At 41.0% G+C, this 14183-nt stretch overlaps 2 protein-coding genes across 5 annotated transcripts in view; both read right to left on the bottom strand.

Moving 5' to 3' along the window:
• Window positions 1-1538, bottom strand: part of arhgef10la (Rho guanine nucleotide exchange factor 10 like a) — a 218917-nt gene extending 217379 nt beyond the window's left edge. For both annotated transcript variants that reach the window (XM_087800820.1, XM_087800821.1), the window contains exon 1: window positions 1328-1538. The gene's annotated coding sequence lies outside the window, so the exon portion shown is untranslated. The remainder of the gene's footprint in view (window positions 1-1327) is intronic.
• A 2008-nt stretch (window positions 1539-3546) lies between these two features.
• chd5 (chromodomain helicase DNA binding protein 5) overlaps window positions 3547-14183 on the bottom strand; it is a 57738-nt gene continuing 47101 nt past the window's right edge. For 2 of the 3 annotated variants that reach the window (XM_087801894.1, XM_087801895.1), the window contains exons 34-40: window positions 13423-13566; window positions 11896-12004; window positions 11688-11820; window positions 11436-11631; window positions 9348-9520; window positions 8825-8951; window positions 3547-7241 (exon numbers count right to left, since the gene is read on the bottom strand). In XM_087801894.1, the coding sequence (XP_087658020.1) occupies window positions 7117-7241; window positions 8825-8951; window positions 9348-9520; window positions 11436-11631; window positions 11688-11820; window positions 11896-12004; window positions 13423-13566 (1007 nt within the window). In that variant the 3' untranslated portion in view covers window positions 3547-7116. Of the gene's footprint in view, window positions 7242-8824; window positions 8952-9347; window positions 9521-11408; window positions 11632-11687; window positions 11821-11895; window positions 12005-13422; window positions 13567-14183 lie in introns of all 3 variants that reach the window. The other variant, XM_087801893.1, reaches the window with a different exon arrangement.

Genomic DNA, 14183 nt, shown 5'->3' with positions numbered 1-14183 from the left:
AATATCACACATATTTTAATTACAACTCTCGATAATCTTACTCGTGTTTTCATGACTCATTGAGTTCGATCGTTGCAGTACTATAGACAACATTGTGACCCTAAACACCTTTGAATAGCGGTACTTAATAAATACACTGTATGTCAAACTATCAGTAGATGACAAGTTTCTCTCACTGGTACTTGCTACTTACAAAGTGGTTTTCTAAGGTTTTGGTACTCAATAAGTTACTCTAGCAAAGGTTACAAAAAGAGAAGTCGCTATATCGCTGTTCATATATCGTGGTATGTCTTCGAATATTGCAGACTTTCTTCTAAATTGCAGGATTGTGGGATGTGCCGTGTATATATAAACTCAGGATGCTATTGGCCAACAGATGAGCACTGACCACTGAGGGAGTTCTGCATATCACTACGTCACTTGGCTTCTGTTTGCATGTCGAAAGTTTCGTGGAATACAAAGTATTTGACGCAGAGTAGACCCGTAAGAAACTCGAGTCATTCACCTCAATAAACGCCGTCGTCAACATCATGGTCATCGTTACTGGACATCGATGTCATGACCATTGAAGTTTCATGGTATTCTTACGTGGTGAGTACAATGTCATGTAACCAACAATAAACGATGTACACACTAGAGGATACTATGTTCTATCTTTAAAGCATTACAACATCTTTGTGCCTAAATTGACATTAGGGTCAACGGAAGCTCGAGCCCAGGATTGAACTGCTTCAATGTTTACTGATCACTCTTTTCAGAAAAGGCCTAAGAAGTATATATAGCAGTACAAATATAGCAATAAGATATAAGTATTTACATCTGGGTGGTGACACGTATAACTACTGACTCATAATCCAAGGTAGGTGTCGACATCCTTGAAAAGACATGGATGTGTCTTGCAAAGTGATACCCATAAGATAAAGGCCTGGTTGACCCTTGCTGTATGATGCCTCGGGCTGCTATCACGACACATGGAACAGTCCTCCCCAGCCAGAACGCAGCCTAGCAAGTGTGCTAACAGAGCAACGAGGCGGTGAGCGATTCCTGGCGTCCACGCCGGCCGGCACCATCATAACAAGGCCTTCCCTCCCAGGGAGCCGGACTCAGGGTTTAATCGTCCATGATGGGGTGTACTCATGTGGTCAGTAACTGTCATCCTCTCCTCCAGTGCACCCCCCCCCCCCACGCCTGTCCTCTCAAGCTGTTCTGTGACTGCCGGTCAGGGAACCCCCCCCCCTCTATCAATGGACAAAGCTGCTCCCTTTGCAAAAGGAAAAGGCAGTTGTAGTACAATTACAAGTATATCAGGAGAGTTCTGAAGACGTACCTCCTCGGTGGTGTGTCCTGGGGGGGGCAGCTTCAGGGACTCCCCGTTGACCCTTTAATCCTGTTCCTCCTCCATAAAAGTCAGGGGGTTTCAGCAGAACGCCGGGTGGAGCTGGTCCATCTCTCCAGCCTCCTGCACACAGAATGGAATGCTACTGTGCTGTTTACTTTCCCACAAGTTCTTCCCTGCACCGTGTGTCGGCTTCAGATGAGGTAACCCCTCCTGATCCCACCCCCTTTTCTCTGGATCGGGTCCTCCCTCCAATTCCCTCTCTTGTTCAGTTGTCCTCTCCCACCACCCCCCCCATCTGGCCCTACAGTCTTTCTTTTGCTGTCCAGTCCCTGCTGTTGCCCAGACAGCAGCAGGAAAAAGGTTACCGAGCGCTCCCTCAGTCAGCCGGCCAATGGGAGCAGGGTTGAGTCCGGAGTGTGGCCAATGGCGCTTCATGTAGGCGTCATGTGACCAATGAGAGCGAGCCATAGGGAGGGACGGAAGGAATTAAGGGCGACAGTTACTCGCAGCACTTCCTGTTTGTTGGGGAGAAGAAGATAGTGAAGACAAATATTTACTGCTCACCATTGCTCAACTGTGAGTGAGTGAGTAAAACAAGTAAAAAGTATATACAAAAGTATGCATGTATATATACACATACATTTAGATGTTTTCAAAATAATGTATTCCATGGATTTTTTTAATCTTATTTTTTTAACCACTTCACAAACAAATTGAAAACAGATATCAATTAGTTTTAAACCAAAAATACGCTTTTTAAATTCAATTTTTAATTGTCTGTCATGATCCTTTTAATGAGACTTGAGATGTCAATATTTCTACCTTGTTAAGGGAAGTTAAAGAAAACAAGTTATATAACAATATACTGACTTAAATATAATGAAATTATATAATAAATTTAAAAAAAAAACCATATACTCTCCTCACACAAATGAATCAAAGCACTTTCTGTTTGTTGGCGAGCAAACACTAGAATGTTTGTATTAAAAATAAGGATAATTCAATTCAATTTTAATTGAATTCAATTCATTTCAATTTGATTTAAAGTGTCTTATCATAACAAAGTTATCTCAAGACATTATACAGTTTACAGAAGACTTTAGTGGAGAAAAGGAAAAACAGATCTGGAAACTCAACAATGAGTGTTATCTCGATCTTTTTTGTTTATATTTCTTGAGTATTTTTTTTATTGTCTAAGCGCTTTGTTACCCTGGTCTAGAAAAGCGCTCTATAAATATAAAAAGTAAAGTAAAGTTTAGAAGGCAGAAACCTGGAGCAGAACCAGACTCATTGTTGACGGCCCCCTGCTGTGACCTGCTTGTATGTATAAAAGTATAATTATCATATATATAGCAAATACATGTATTTATATGGATACACATATATAAATATATATATATATATAATGAAAAAAAAAAGAGTTTCAGGTGAAACAGTGTCAATATCAAAGGCAAAGTCAACTGGACTATGTAGGAAAACTTTTCACCTTTATTCCGAGAAGCTTCTTCAGTTGCATTTGAGCTGGAGTTTGGAGCCAAAATATATCCTTCAAGGGGCAGGAACTGAGAACCATAGGGAGGAGTTGGAACCAATGCATGGGCTGAAACCCAACAGGGTGATTGACCAGGTGAGGGTCGTCCGTTACCACCTGTGCTGTGTCTCAAATCGCATACTAGCATACTCAAAGTTAGTATTTTTAGTGCGTAAGTGCGTCTCAATTCTTAGTATGCGAAATGTAGTGCTAAATTGGAGTACTAAAACGCCCACAAAACTGAGTATGGATCGATGGACACTATCTACCATAAACGGCTCCATCTTAGTGACGTAAACGTATATATATATATATATATATATATATATATATATATATATATATATATTCATATACTTACAGGTGCACTTTCAGCAGCAGTAGAAGGATGAGACGTCTTCGGATACCAGCGTAAATATCTCGCTAATATTTCGATTTCTTTTTCCAAACTTGCAAATCGTGCTGCCAGCAGGTGGCGATAGCGTTCAAACAGCTGGTCGCAACCATCGTTAAATAGTAGTAAGAGAAGAAGTTGTCGCATCATTTCCTGTTAGTGTGTAGCAGCAGAGTTTGATACTATCTGTTGAGAATTAGTTACTAGTTAGTATGTACATTGTGCATACTCACAAAACGACAAGCGAAGTGATGTTGTCCAGATTTATTAAAACACGTTAAACAAATACACAGAATACAAATAAAAATGTGACAATTCACTTTTTTTTTTTTTTTTCATTCAATCGCTTTACAGCACGAATATCAGAAACAAACGCGCCGGGTCGGCGCTGGCGTTCGGTAAATGCTAGACACGTAGTTGCTCTCGTGGACACGGTGGTCGACGCGCCACATGCTCGCATTCGCCGCAACAAAAGGTGCCGTTTTTAGCAGTTTCTTCTGCAGCTTTGAAGCCACGTTCATAAGCGCGAACGTATATCGGAAACACGTAGAATATTAGACTGAAGCCTTGTTTTTTTTTTGTTTTTTTTTCAATCCCAACTGACGATACATTCATCCGGGCTTCAGTTTGATTGTATTTCCAGTCATGATTCAGGGTTCATGGCCACACCGTCCAGCAGACATTCTTTTTTTTCCTTTTCTCTTCTCCATCACTTTGAGTCGTAACTCTTTGTCATATGGACTAATTCCTGCAAAGAACTTTCAAGTATTTACATGTTTCTGAGGTTCTATCTGTCGAGCGACCTAGCGACATGTAGTAGTCAAGTAATTCATGGCTTAACGGAAACGCAACAAATTAAAAAAAACACACTTGTAAACACTTCATGTGGTGGTCGGCAACATTTTTTGCAAACATAAAAAAAATGTAGCTCTAATGTAGCAGTATCGGAATAAATACTCCTAAGATATGAATTCAAATAATTGGATTGACTGAGAAATCAAGTCTTGAAACCTCCAACCAGAGAGTTGGAGGTTTTTCCAAACGACACGAGCTGACACTGATCAAAAGGGTGAGAGCGACCTTTAAACGTGTCCTTCTTCAGGCCGGGTGTGGCTGGAAAAACCTCAAAATGAAGGACAGAAAGTGGCCTTTATACCTTGACCACAGGTGAGGTCCGGAACTTCAAACACTTTTGTTACGACACAAACCCTCTGATACACGCAGGATCAAGGAAGTACTAGGGTAAAGAGTAACAAATTGGATGTTAAATATCTTTTTTTAAATAACTTCTTGGAACCCTTTGAATTCCTTCTTAAAGTTATTTTAGTGAATATGTTTGAACCTATTGTTGCAATAAAGTCTAAGTATGTTTTTCATCCTTCTTATGGTAAACATTCACAATAATTGTCCAACCATCGTATTGAGGAGAAAAAGGGTTAGTGGTCGTATTCCCGTCATGGGTTCCTAAAAACACTTGCAGAGGCACATGTTTCGTCTCCAATTCTGAACACAGTGAAGTCATCGAAGGTCACCTCGGGAGGAACCATCAGGAAGACAATCAGTCACATTTTTCTTTTACAAGTGAATGTAATACACTTCCAATGGATCCTAATGTTTAGGGTGAGGACGTTTGTTTCGGTTAAACACCCGTATTTTATTGATATTGATTATTGGTTAATTAGTAATTGTCTTAAAGCAAGAGAAGATTCACTTCATTTACAGATGTCAGGGCACGGAATTAAATGATAGAAAATACTGTGTTTTTTTAAATCAATAAAATCGATCATGTGTGATACGTTTTTAAGTCAAAGCCCTCTTTTTTTTTGCAAAGCTCACGTACAAACACAATGAATGAGTGAGATGTTGAGGTAAAAACAAGAACTCAGTACTGCAGTCGAGTTAAATACAGAAGGAGATAAACGTCTTCAATCTGGACCAACTGTCAAAAGGCCTCGTCAGATCAAACCTGAAGCTATTCAAACGTTATGGCGTCAACGTCGAGCTTTGTGATTTCGAAACTACCAACAGGCAAAGAAACTATTAGGAATAAACTGCTTGTGACAAAATCTGTACCTTTTGACTTTTCTGATATTTGGGGATTTTTTTTTACCTTAACAAGTGCCGTATTTTTCAGACCATTAGGTTCACCGGATTATAAGGTGCATTGAGCGCAGTGCGACTTACTCTGAGGCGCCTGACTTCAGAGCCTCACGGAGTAATACTACGGAGCCTTTCAGAGTAATATTACAGAGCCTTTCAGAGTAATACTACAGAACCTCGCTGAGTAATACTACGGAGCGTTGTGGAGTAATACTACGGAGCCTCGAGAAGTAATACCACAGAGCCTCGAGAAGTAATACTATGGAGCCTCAGCGGAGTAATAATTCAAAGCCATGGCGGAGTAATAATTCAGAGCCCCAGCGGAGTAATACTACAGAGCCTCGCAGAGTTATACTACAGAGCCTTGAGGAGTAATACTATGGAGCCCTAGCGGAGTAAAACTACAGAGTCCCAGCAGAGTAATACTACAGAGTCCCAGCGGAGTAATATTACAGCACCTTGCGGACTAATATACCAGAGCCTCACAGAGTAATACTAAGAGCCTTGCAGAGTAATACAAGAGAGACTTGCGAAGTAGTACCACAGAGCCCTGTTGAGTTATACTATGGAGCCTCGCGGAGTAATACCATGTAGCTTAACAAAATAATACTACGGAGCATCATGGAAAATACTGGGGAGCCGCCTGGCTGGGCTTCATTCATTTTTGCGCAGCCTATACATAAAATCAGTTTGAGGTAAGTAGGCACAAAAATACATCCGGATTATGAGGCACAATGTTTGAGAAAATCGAAGGATTATAAGTGCGCCTTAAAGTCCGAAAAATACAGTACGTTCTGGCTCCGTTTTTTCATCTGGTCATTATTAAATGTCTGTATCGTCCTCTGTCAGAGTTTGAAGATCTTGAACTTTTCTCAGCTGCGATCAAATAGTTTCGTAGAAGTTCAATTCTTCAATCAACCACAGGGGTGATAGTTTGCTACGGATACATTTTCAATTGTTCATCGATCGTATTGATGCATTTGTCGTGTTTTGGAAACACTTTCTGTGGAACTTTTTCTGAAACATCAATTCTTTATTGGGATGCGTATTCTGTCCCAGCTACACAGGTTGACACAGACACTCGAGAGTGGTATCTGTGAGCGTCCAGGCATGATTCGTTTAAAATACTGTCATCTCATCTCCGGTCGGATCTGACGAAACCTTCTGAAAGTCGACCGAAAACATCCACAAACAAAAGTAGCTGCCGATGATTACGCTTCATACTGCAGTGATATATGTACTAGTGGTCCAAGGTACCGACGTTGATACCGAGAAAAAGTCCAGAAAACTGCAAACTGTACATGTTCATCATGTGTTGAAATAAATAGATTCTTCACTGATCACTACATGAATGACAAAACACACTTAAATGAACAATATTGATTCGGGGAGTACGAGCTGCCGTCGTACCTACTGCTCCAGGGAGTCACAGTGCACGGGGATTAGGCGTAATAATGGAAAGCAACAATGTGCACTCTGGCTGAATGATAAAAAGTCAAGGCAGGGACAACAAAAAAAAACATTCCCAGATTTAAACGAGCCCCAACATCAAAATTCAGTTTTTCCTTCCTCGTCTCCCGGAAGAGCTTCTTTCTTAATCCTCGGCTCTCAAAGTCGCATATCAAGCGAAATACTTTCCTTTTTGAAGATAAAAGTGCAATTGCTAAGATAGACAGCTTCCACGTCGACGCCTTTCTTCCTTCTTCCCCACTTCTCCGACGAGTCAGTGAACGTCTCATCAGGGTTCGTGATCTAGTCCTCGATACAGATGACATCACTGGGTTTGCCCGACTTGAGGTCCGGTGTGTTCACGTCTCTCAGCGACTCAAGTGTCTTTTTGTCCAAATGGCTTGTAGGGGTTGGGGGTCCGTTAGACACTGGTGAGGACAGAGGTTCAATTCTCTTTTCAAGCAAGATACACTTTAGTCAAGAGTATTATCATTACTTGGAGACACAGACTACGTTCATCTTGTCATTGGTAGTGCGCAATCCCATGACCCCAATCTCTAGGGGTATTGGTCTTAACTTTGCCTTGACCTACTGAGCTTATTTAGATTTACTAACTTAACTAATCTTGGCTCTACTCTACTTTGTTCAGTTGTGTTTCCTCGGGCCCAGCTACCGGCTTGACATAGCATAGCGAAACTTTGAGGCAACGGTGTACGTCCCAGACCTCATACATGGATCAGTGAACAACATGTTTCGGACCGAAATACCGTACGTTTGTTTCGTGTGTTGGGAGTCGCGATGTTGTTGATGTCAATGATGTCGGACCGATCAATGGTCAGCAGTCGGTGGCTGCCATGTTTTAAGTGCTGGCTCGGGTCAATCAGAACCAGAGAGGAGCAGGTACTAAAGTAGAATCCGCTTCAAGGCACCGTTCTGGTGGAAACACAACACAAACTGAGTGAAGTAGGGCCATGACAGGCCGGTGTAAAAAGGGCCAAAGTCTTCTTCTTCGTCTTGGAACCTTTTTTACTTTTAATCTAATGTTTGTCAAATTGATCCTGAAGGTAAGTTTCTCATTTTGGGTCAAAATATGAGACTAGACTAACACTGACCAACTAGACCTTTAATGAATCAACAACTTTGTCGATTAAATAGTTAAAACCCTAAATTAGACTGTATTTCATTTTGGACCCTGACAAAAGTATCGTCTTGGTGCCTCCTAGTGGTGATGACTGTTGATCTCTGAACCCTGAAGGCTTTGGCTTCAAACTCTCATGGTCATGAACTCAAGATCCGTCATAAGTTTTTTTGTTCGGTTCTGTAAAATTGTCCCAACAAATTCAAACCAAGAAGTTCAGGGTTTCAAAACTCTTGGACTTGTCTTAGGTTTGACCGATAACATGTTTGAGGATTGTCTTGGTTCTCAGTCCCTGAAATCCTGACTCGTAACAGTTTTAAAAAAAAATCATTAGGCCTAATGATTCTAGTCCTAGCTTGTTATCTGGACATAAACCCTGGTCCAGAAAATCTTTGGTCAAAGGCCTGACCATTGATCACAAATTTCGTTCCATTTACTTTGGCACGAGACACATGATTTGACTTGGTCGTCAACTTTTGTTGTCAACAAGATCATCAACAAGACCCAAAATGAAGTTACCAACTTCATGTAAGCTTACAATAGAAGGGTTAAGGGGTAAGGGTAACCCTAAACCTAACCCTAACCCTAACCCTGAAAAATTGGATTTTCATCAAAATATATCAGGGTCTTGTCTTTGTTAGGTTAACAGAAATAAAGTGTTTTTGTGTTTAACTCAAATTGTTTAATGTATCCAAATGAGTCCGAGCCTATCATAGCTTCTGGTTTTTCTACCAACCCCTAAAACCATGTTCTAGACGACCTACAAAAAGACGTGTCTGGGGTTGAAGTTTAATTCTAAAATGGGATCATGGTTTAAACCACTTCAGTTCCATGTATTTGTCTTGGATTAGCATGTTAGCACTCGCTACCTACCGCTAACGTACGGCCCCAGAGGCATCTGACTGTAGTTGATCATGGGCTGCCCGCCCGGACCCCGGAATCCTCCGCCAAAGCCGCCGCCGTACATCTGAGAGCAGCCGAATCCACCTGAGCTGAAAGTCTGAGGAGAAGCAAAAACAAACACTTTTTTTGAAACCAGGCGAGGAAATGAAGTGTGAAACTTGAGCGATTTGCTGAGTCAGAGTGAAAACAGGGAGACGGATCCACGGACCACCTCGGAGAGATGAAAGAGGCAGAAAGCACTGAAGTCCAAATCCTGCGGGACTCAAACGTGGAGCTGAAGCCGAGAAGGTAAACATTGCTTTTTTTTTTTCAATTACACCTGGGAATGTTTCCACAGGGACTCGGAGTCGGGAACGACTGTGTCGTGACTACGGAGGACTTCAAAGTGGTTCTGCTTCTCACTCCCTGACCGGGTCCTCGAGTCGGCGAGGCTTGTTAGCATGCTAACGATCCGCCGCGCACGCGTTCAATCGATGGTTCCGGATCGACGGACCTGCTGCGGCGGCGGCGGCGGCGGCTCGGGGCCTCGGCTGGTGAGGCGGCTCAAGATGCTGCGCTCCGACATCTGCAGGCGGGCCGACACCGGCGGGATCCGGGACAGCATGTTGGGGAGTCGGGTCACATCGGCCTTCATGTCACTCAGAAGTTCCTCCAGCTGGTTCAGGACTGCACACATATAGGGATGTCTCACTCCATCAGCCAGAGTCATGTTTGAGTTACAGTACACACACGGAACTACACTCACACACACACACACACACACACACACACCTACACTCACACACACACACCTACACTCACACACACACACACACACACACACACACACCTACACTCACACACACACACACACCTACACTCACAGACACACACCTACACTCACACACACACACACACACACCTACACTCACACACACACACACACACACACACACACCTACACTCACAGACACACACCTACACTCACACACACACACACACACACCTACACTCACACACACACACCTACACTCACACACACACACACACACACACACCTACACTCACACACACACACCTACACTCACACACACACACACACACACACACCTACACTCTCACACACACACACACACCTACACTCACAGACACACACATGAAATCACAGACACACTTTAAAGGATCGTTGCAACATTCCAAAAAAAAAGTACACACACCTACACTCACAGACACACACACTCACACAGCATTCAAAGACACACTGTAAAGGAAAGTGGCAACATTTAAATAAAGTACACACACCTACACTCACAGACACACATGCAATCACAAACCCTTTCAAGGATCACTGCGACATTCAAAAAAAAAGGACACACAACTACATTCACAGACACACACACTCACCAACACTCACAGACACACACACTCACACACCTACATTCACAGACACACACACACACCAACACTCACAGACACACACACACACACACATGCAATCACAGACACACTTTAAAGGATCGCTGCAACATTCCAAAAAAAAAGTACACACACCTACACTCACAGACACACACACTCACACAGCATTCACAGACACACTGTAAAGAAAAGTGGCAACATTTAAATAAAGTACACACACCTACACTCACAGACACACATGCAATCACAAACACACTTTCAAGGATCACTGCGACATTAAAAAAAAAGGACACACACCTACACTCACAGAGACACACATATGCAGTCACAGGCACACACATGCACGCAAACCTACACATGAACGCACACACAGTCACACAAACAGTACACAATTACAGGCAAACACACACAGACACACAAGCACACAAAAACACTTACCAACAAACACACACAACACACCAAACTCTCGCACACAGAACACAACCCACTCACACACAGCAAATCAAACTATTACACACACAATTACCGGCAAACACACACAGACACACAAGCACACAAAAACACTTACCAACAAACACACACAACACACTCACAAACAGCAAATCAAACACTTAAACACACAATTACAGGCAAACACACACAGACACACAAGCACACAAAAAAACTTAGCAACAAACACACACAACACACCAAACTCTCGCACACAGAACACAACCCACTCACACACAGCAAATCAAACTATTACACACACAATTACCGGCAAACACACACAGACACACAAGCACACAAAAACACTTACCAACAAACACACACAACACACTCACAAACAGCAAATCAAACACTTAAACACACAATTAAAGGCAAACACACACAGACACACAAGCACACAAAAACACTTACTAACAAACACACACAACACACTCACACACACAACACGCCACACTTTCACACACTTTCACACACCACACTCTCGCACTCAAAAACAACACACAAAACACAACACAAACAAAAGGTACAGAACACACCACACCTTCTCACCCACACAAACACCCACCCCACTCACAAACACACATCATTATCTATCTATCATTCACAACACACAGACACACACGTGCGGACACACAGACACACACAACATGTAATGCGACTTGAACTCAACTCAGTGTTTCAGCACCAGTCCACAGACCTTTGTGCAGCACAGCGTTGGCAGGCTTGTTACCGGCCAGAGACTCTTTGGAGAGATGCTGGTGCGACTCGGCCAGACACTCCACCTCGGCGAAGCGGGTGTTGAGGGCCATGGCGGGGTGCGTGGGGTCCTGGGTCATGTTCAGGTACGCCGCCCGCCGCAGCTGCTCCTCGATCACCAGAGCCTGCTCCAGCAACTGAGACACGAGCGTGGATGGTGGGGTCAATTCATCGCCTGGACGACGAGGATTACCTTGAACCTGCGAGCCAGGAACTTGTTCTTCATCTCCAGGTAGTTGCCCTTGTGGATCTCGCTCTTGAAGGGCTCGTTCAGGATGGCGTAGCGCGGGTCGTTCTGGATGTCCTGCCAGCGAGCGTAGCCGTGCCTTGAGTGACGGCTGGTGAAGGGAAACAAAAGAACGCTCCCGAGGGAAGAATCCAAATTTAAAAAAAAAGGATACGTGACGATGCCGGCCAGGAGCCAGTAGTCATGGCGACGGTGCCAGATGTCGTGGATCTTCCCGGAGGAGAGGGCGGCTCGTTCCTCCGTCTGCCAGAGAGTGTGTAGCTCTGGGGGGGGGAGTCGACACTTTTGAACAACTTTCTTTTAAAAACATATATTGTTCTATAATCGACAAGTTTTCACTATAAAATGTATTTTTATGACCTTTTCTGACGCTATTAATGAGATTTTCTTACTTGTACTACTACTACTACAGCTCATGCTTACTTTGTTCAAATCAGGGCCGGGTCTAGGCAGGGGCAAGAGGGGGCCTGGCCCCCTCAAATAAATGTTGTGCCCCCTCAAACTTACATGTAAGTAAGTAAGTAACAGCACAATGCCCCCTCAAGATTTGTGGCTGCCCCCTCATACATGCCTGTCTAGACCCGGCCCTGGTTCAAATACTCCGTCTAAACAGTTAATACTATCAGTACTGAAAAACTACTGTGACTACTACTCCTCCTACTGGTCAACATAATACTTCAACTGCGCAACTGCTTAGTATATTTTCTTTAATTATTTAATCAGGAGAAAAGTGCTTGAAAAATGCTGATCCAAACAAAGGGATTTCATGTTTTTCATTGAAAACGTTTCTTTGATTGATCTTTATTGTCTTTATTCCATTATTTTTTGTAGGGGATTTAAAATGTTTTTTAAATAAAGCAACTTTTTAAAAGAAATTAAATTAAAATATTTTTACTTTTAATAAGCAAATATTGGTTCAATCCAAAAGATATTTTCAATCCAAAAAAAAGTTGCTTCATTCAATAAAACATATTTCAATTAAAATAAAGTTCAATAAAAAACTATTCAAAGTAAATAAAAAGGAATTTGAACGATTTTTCATTTCATTTTTCTTTTAACAAAAAAAGGTTCAATAAAAAATAAAAAATAAAAATAAAAAGGAAAAGATGGTTTCAAACGAGAAAAAAAAGGTTTAACCAGGGTTGCTTTAATAAAACCTAATACAATTTAGATATATTTGAAAACTTTTTTATTGAATTTTACTTTGATTACATTTATATCATTTTGTTTTGGACTATATTATGGGTAGAACATTTGTTTTTATTCAATCTCAACAAAACTTTTTTGTCTAGCAGAAGACTTTTTTATTGAAAATATTTCATTTCATTTCTTTTTTTTGCAGCATAGGGATTTAAAGGTTTTTTTTTTTTTTTACATGAAGCTACTTTATTACCTTTTAACTTTAAAAATGTTCTTTAAATAAGAAAAAATTGGTTAAATCCGAAAAATATTTTTAATTGAAACAAAAGTTGCTTCAATAAAAACACAATATTTTCAACTAAAGGAAAAGTTTATTTTATCAATAAAACATTTCAATTTAAAAAAGTTAGAAACAATTCAAACTAAATAAACTAAATAAAACACTATTTTTTATATTTTTTTGTATTAATATTGTTTTGTTTCTTGATCCTCCAGCTAATTCAAGCTCAACGTTGTACACAACATATTCTGTTCTTCTCACCTGTGAATCCTCCGTCTGCGATGTTGAACATGAATTTGGTTTTGAATCCATTCTTGTCGTCCTTCTTGCCGTCGTCCACGTCGTCCAGAGGATCCTTGTCTCCGTTCAGTCGCGTCTCTACGGCGTCTTCGCTTTTCACCTCGTCTGAAACGTTCACATTGTTTAGTTAAGTTTATTTATTTTAAAGTAATCTGGCATTAAATGTAATCTTGTTGGCAATGAGTTAAACCACAATTAAGATTTCAATTGAATTGTTGATATATTTCTCCATTTTCTTATTTTATTTTATGTATTTCTTCAATATCTTTAGCATTAAAATACATTTATTGTGTATGTGTCTACACAAGTAATTGTTGTAAACATGCTAACCCAGCAACTAAATACTAGATACTAATAATCTAATAATATATATTTCAGAAAATATTCATATACAAGTTTATACATATGGAGATAATCCAGAGTAATAGAACTTTAGTAATAACAATGTTTGCTAAAGGCTAATATGGTAATGCTAATAGGGTTAGCTTGTCAGTTTAGCTACACAATTGGTATTTTAGCAAACTTCAGCAACTTAAGAAGTAACACATTAATAACAGCACTTTTATAGGATTAACATATATTTATTGAAATATGGATAGAATATTACTCTAAAACAGATGGAAAGGGCGAAGTTGCTAACTTCTGTGTAGCACTTTCCGAAATAACATTACAAAAGCTAATATAGCTATGCTAATAAAGCTTGTTAGTTCAGCGACACAGGT

Source organism: Callionymus lyra, chromosome 10 (assembly GCF_982586985.1).
Source record: "Callionymus lyra chromosome 10, fCalLyr1.hap1.1, whole genome shotgun sequence".
Classification (NCBI taxonomy): Eukaryota; Metazoa; Chordata; class Actinopteri; order Syngnathiformes; family Callionymidae; genus Callionymus; species Callionymus lyra.
Note: the sequence above shows the minus strand (reverse complement) of the source record. Positions and strands in the feature narration are given on the sequence as shown.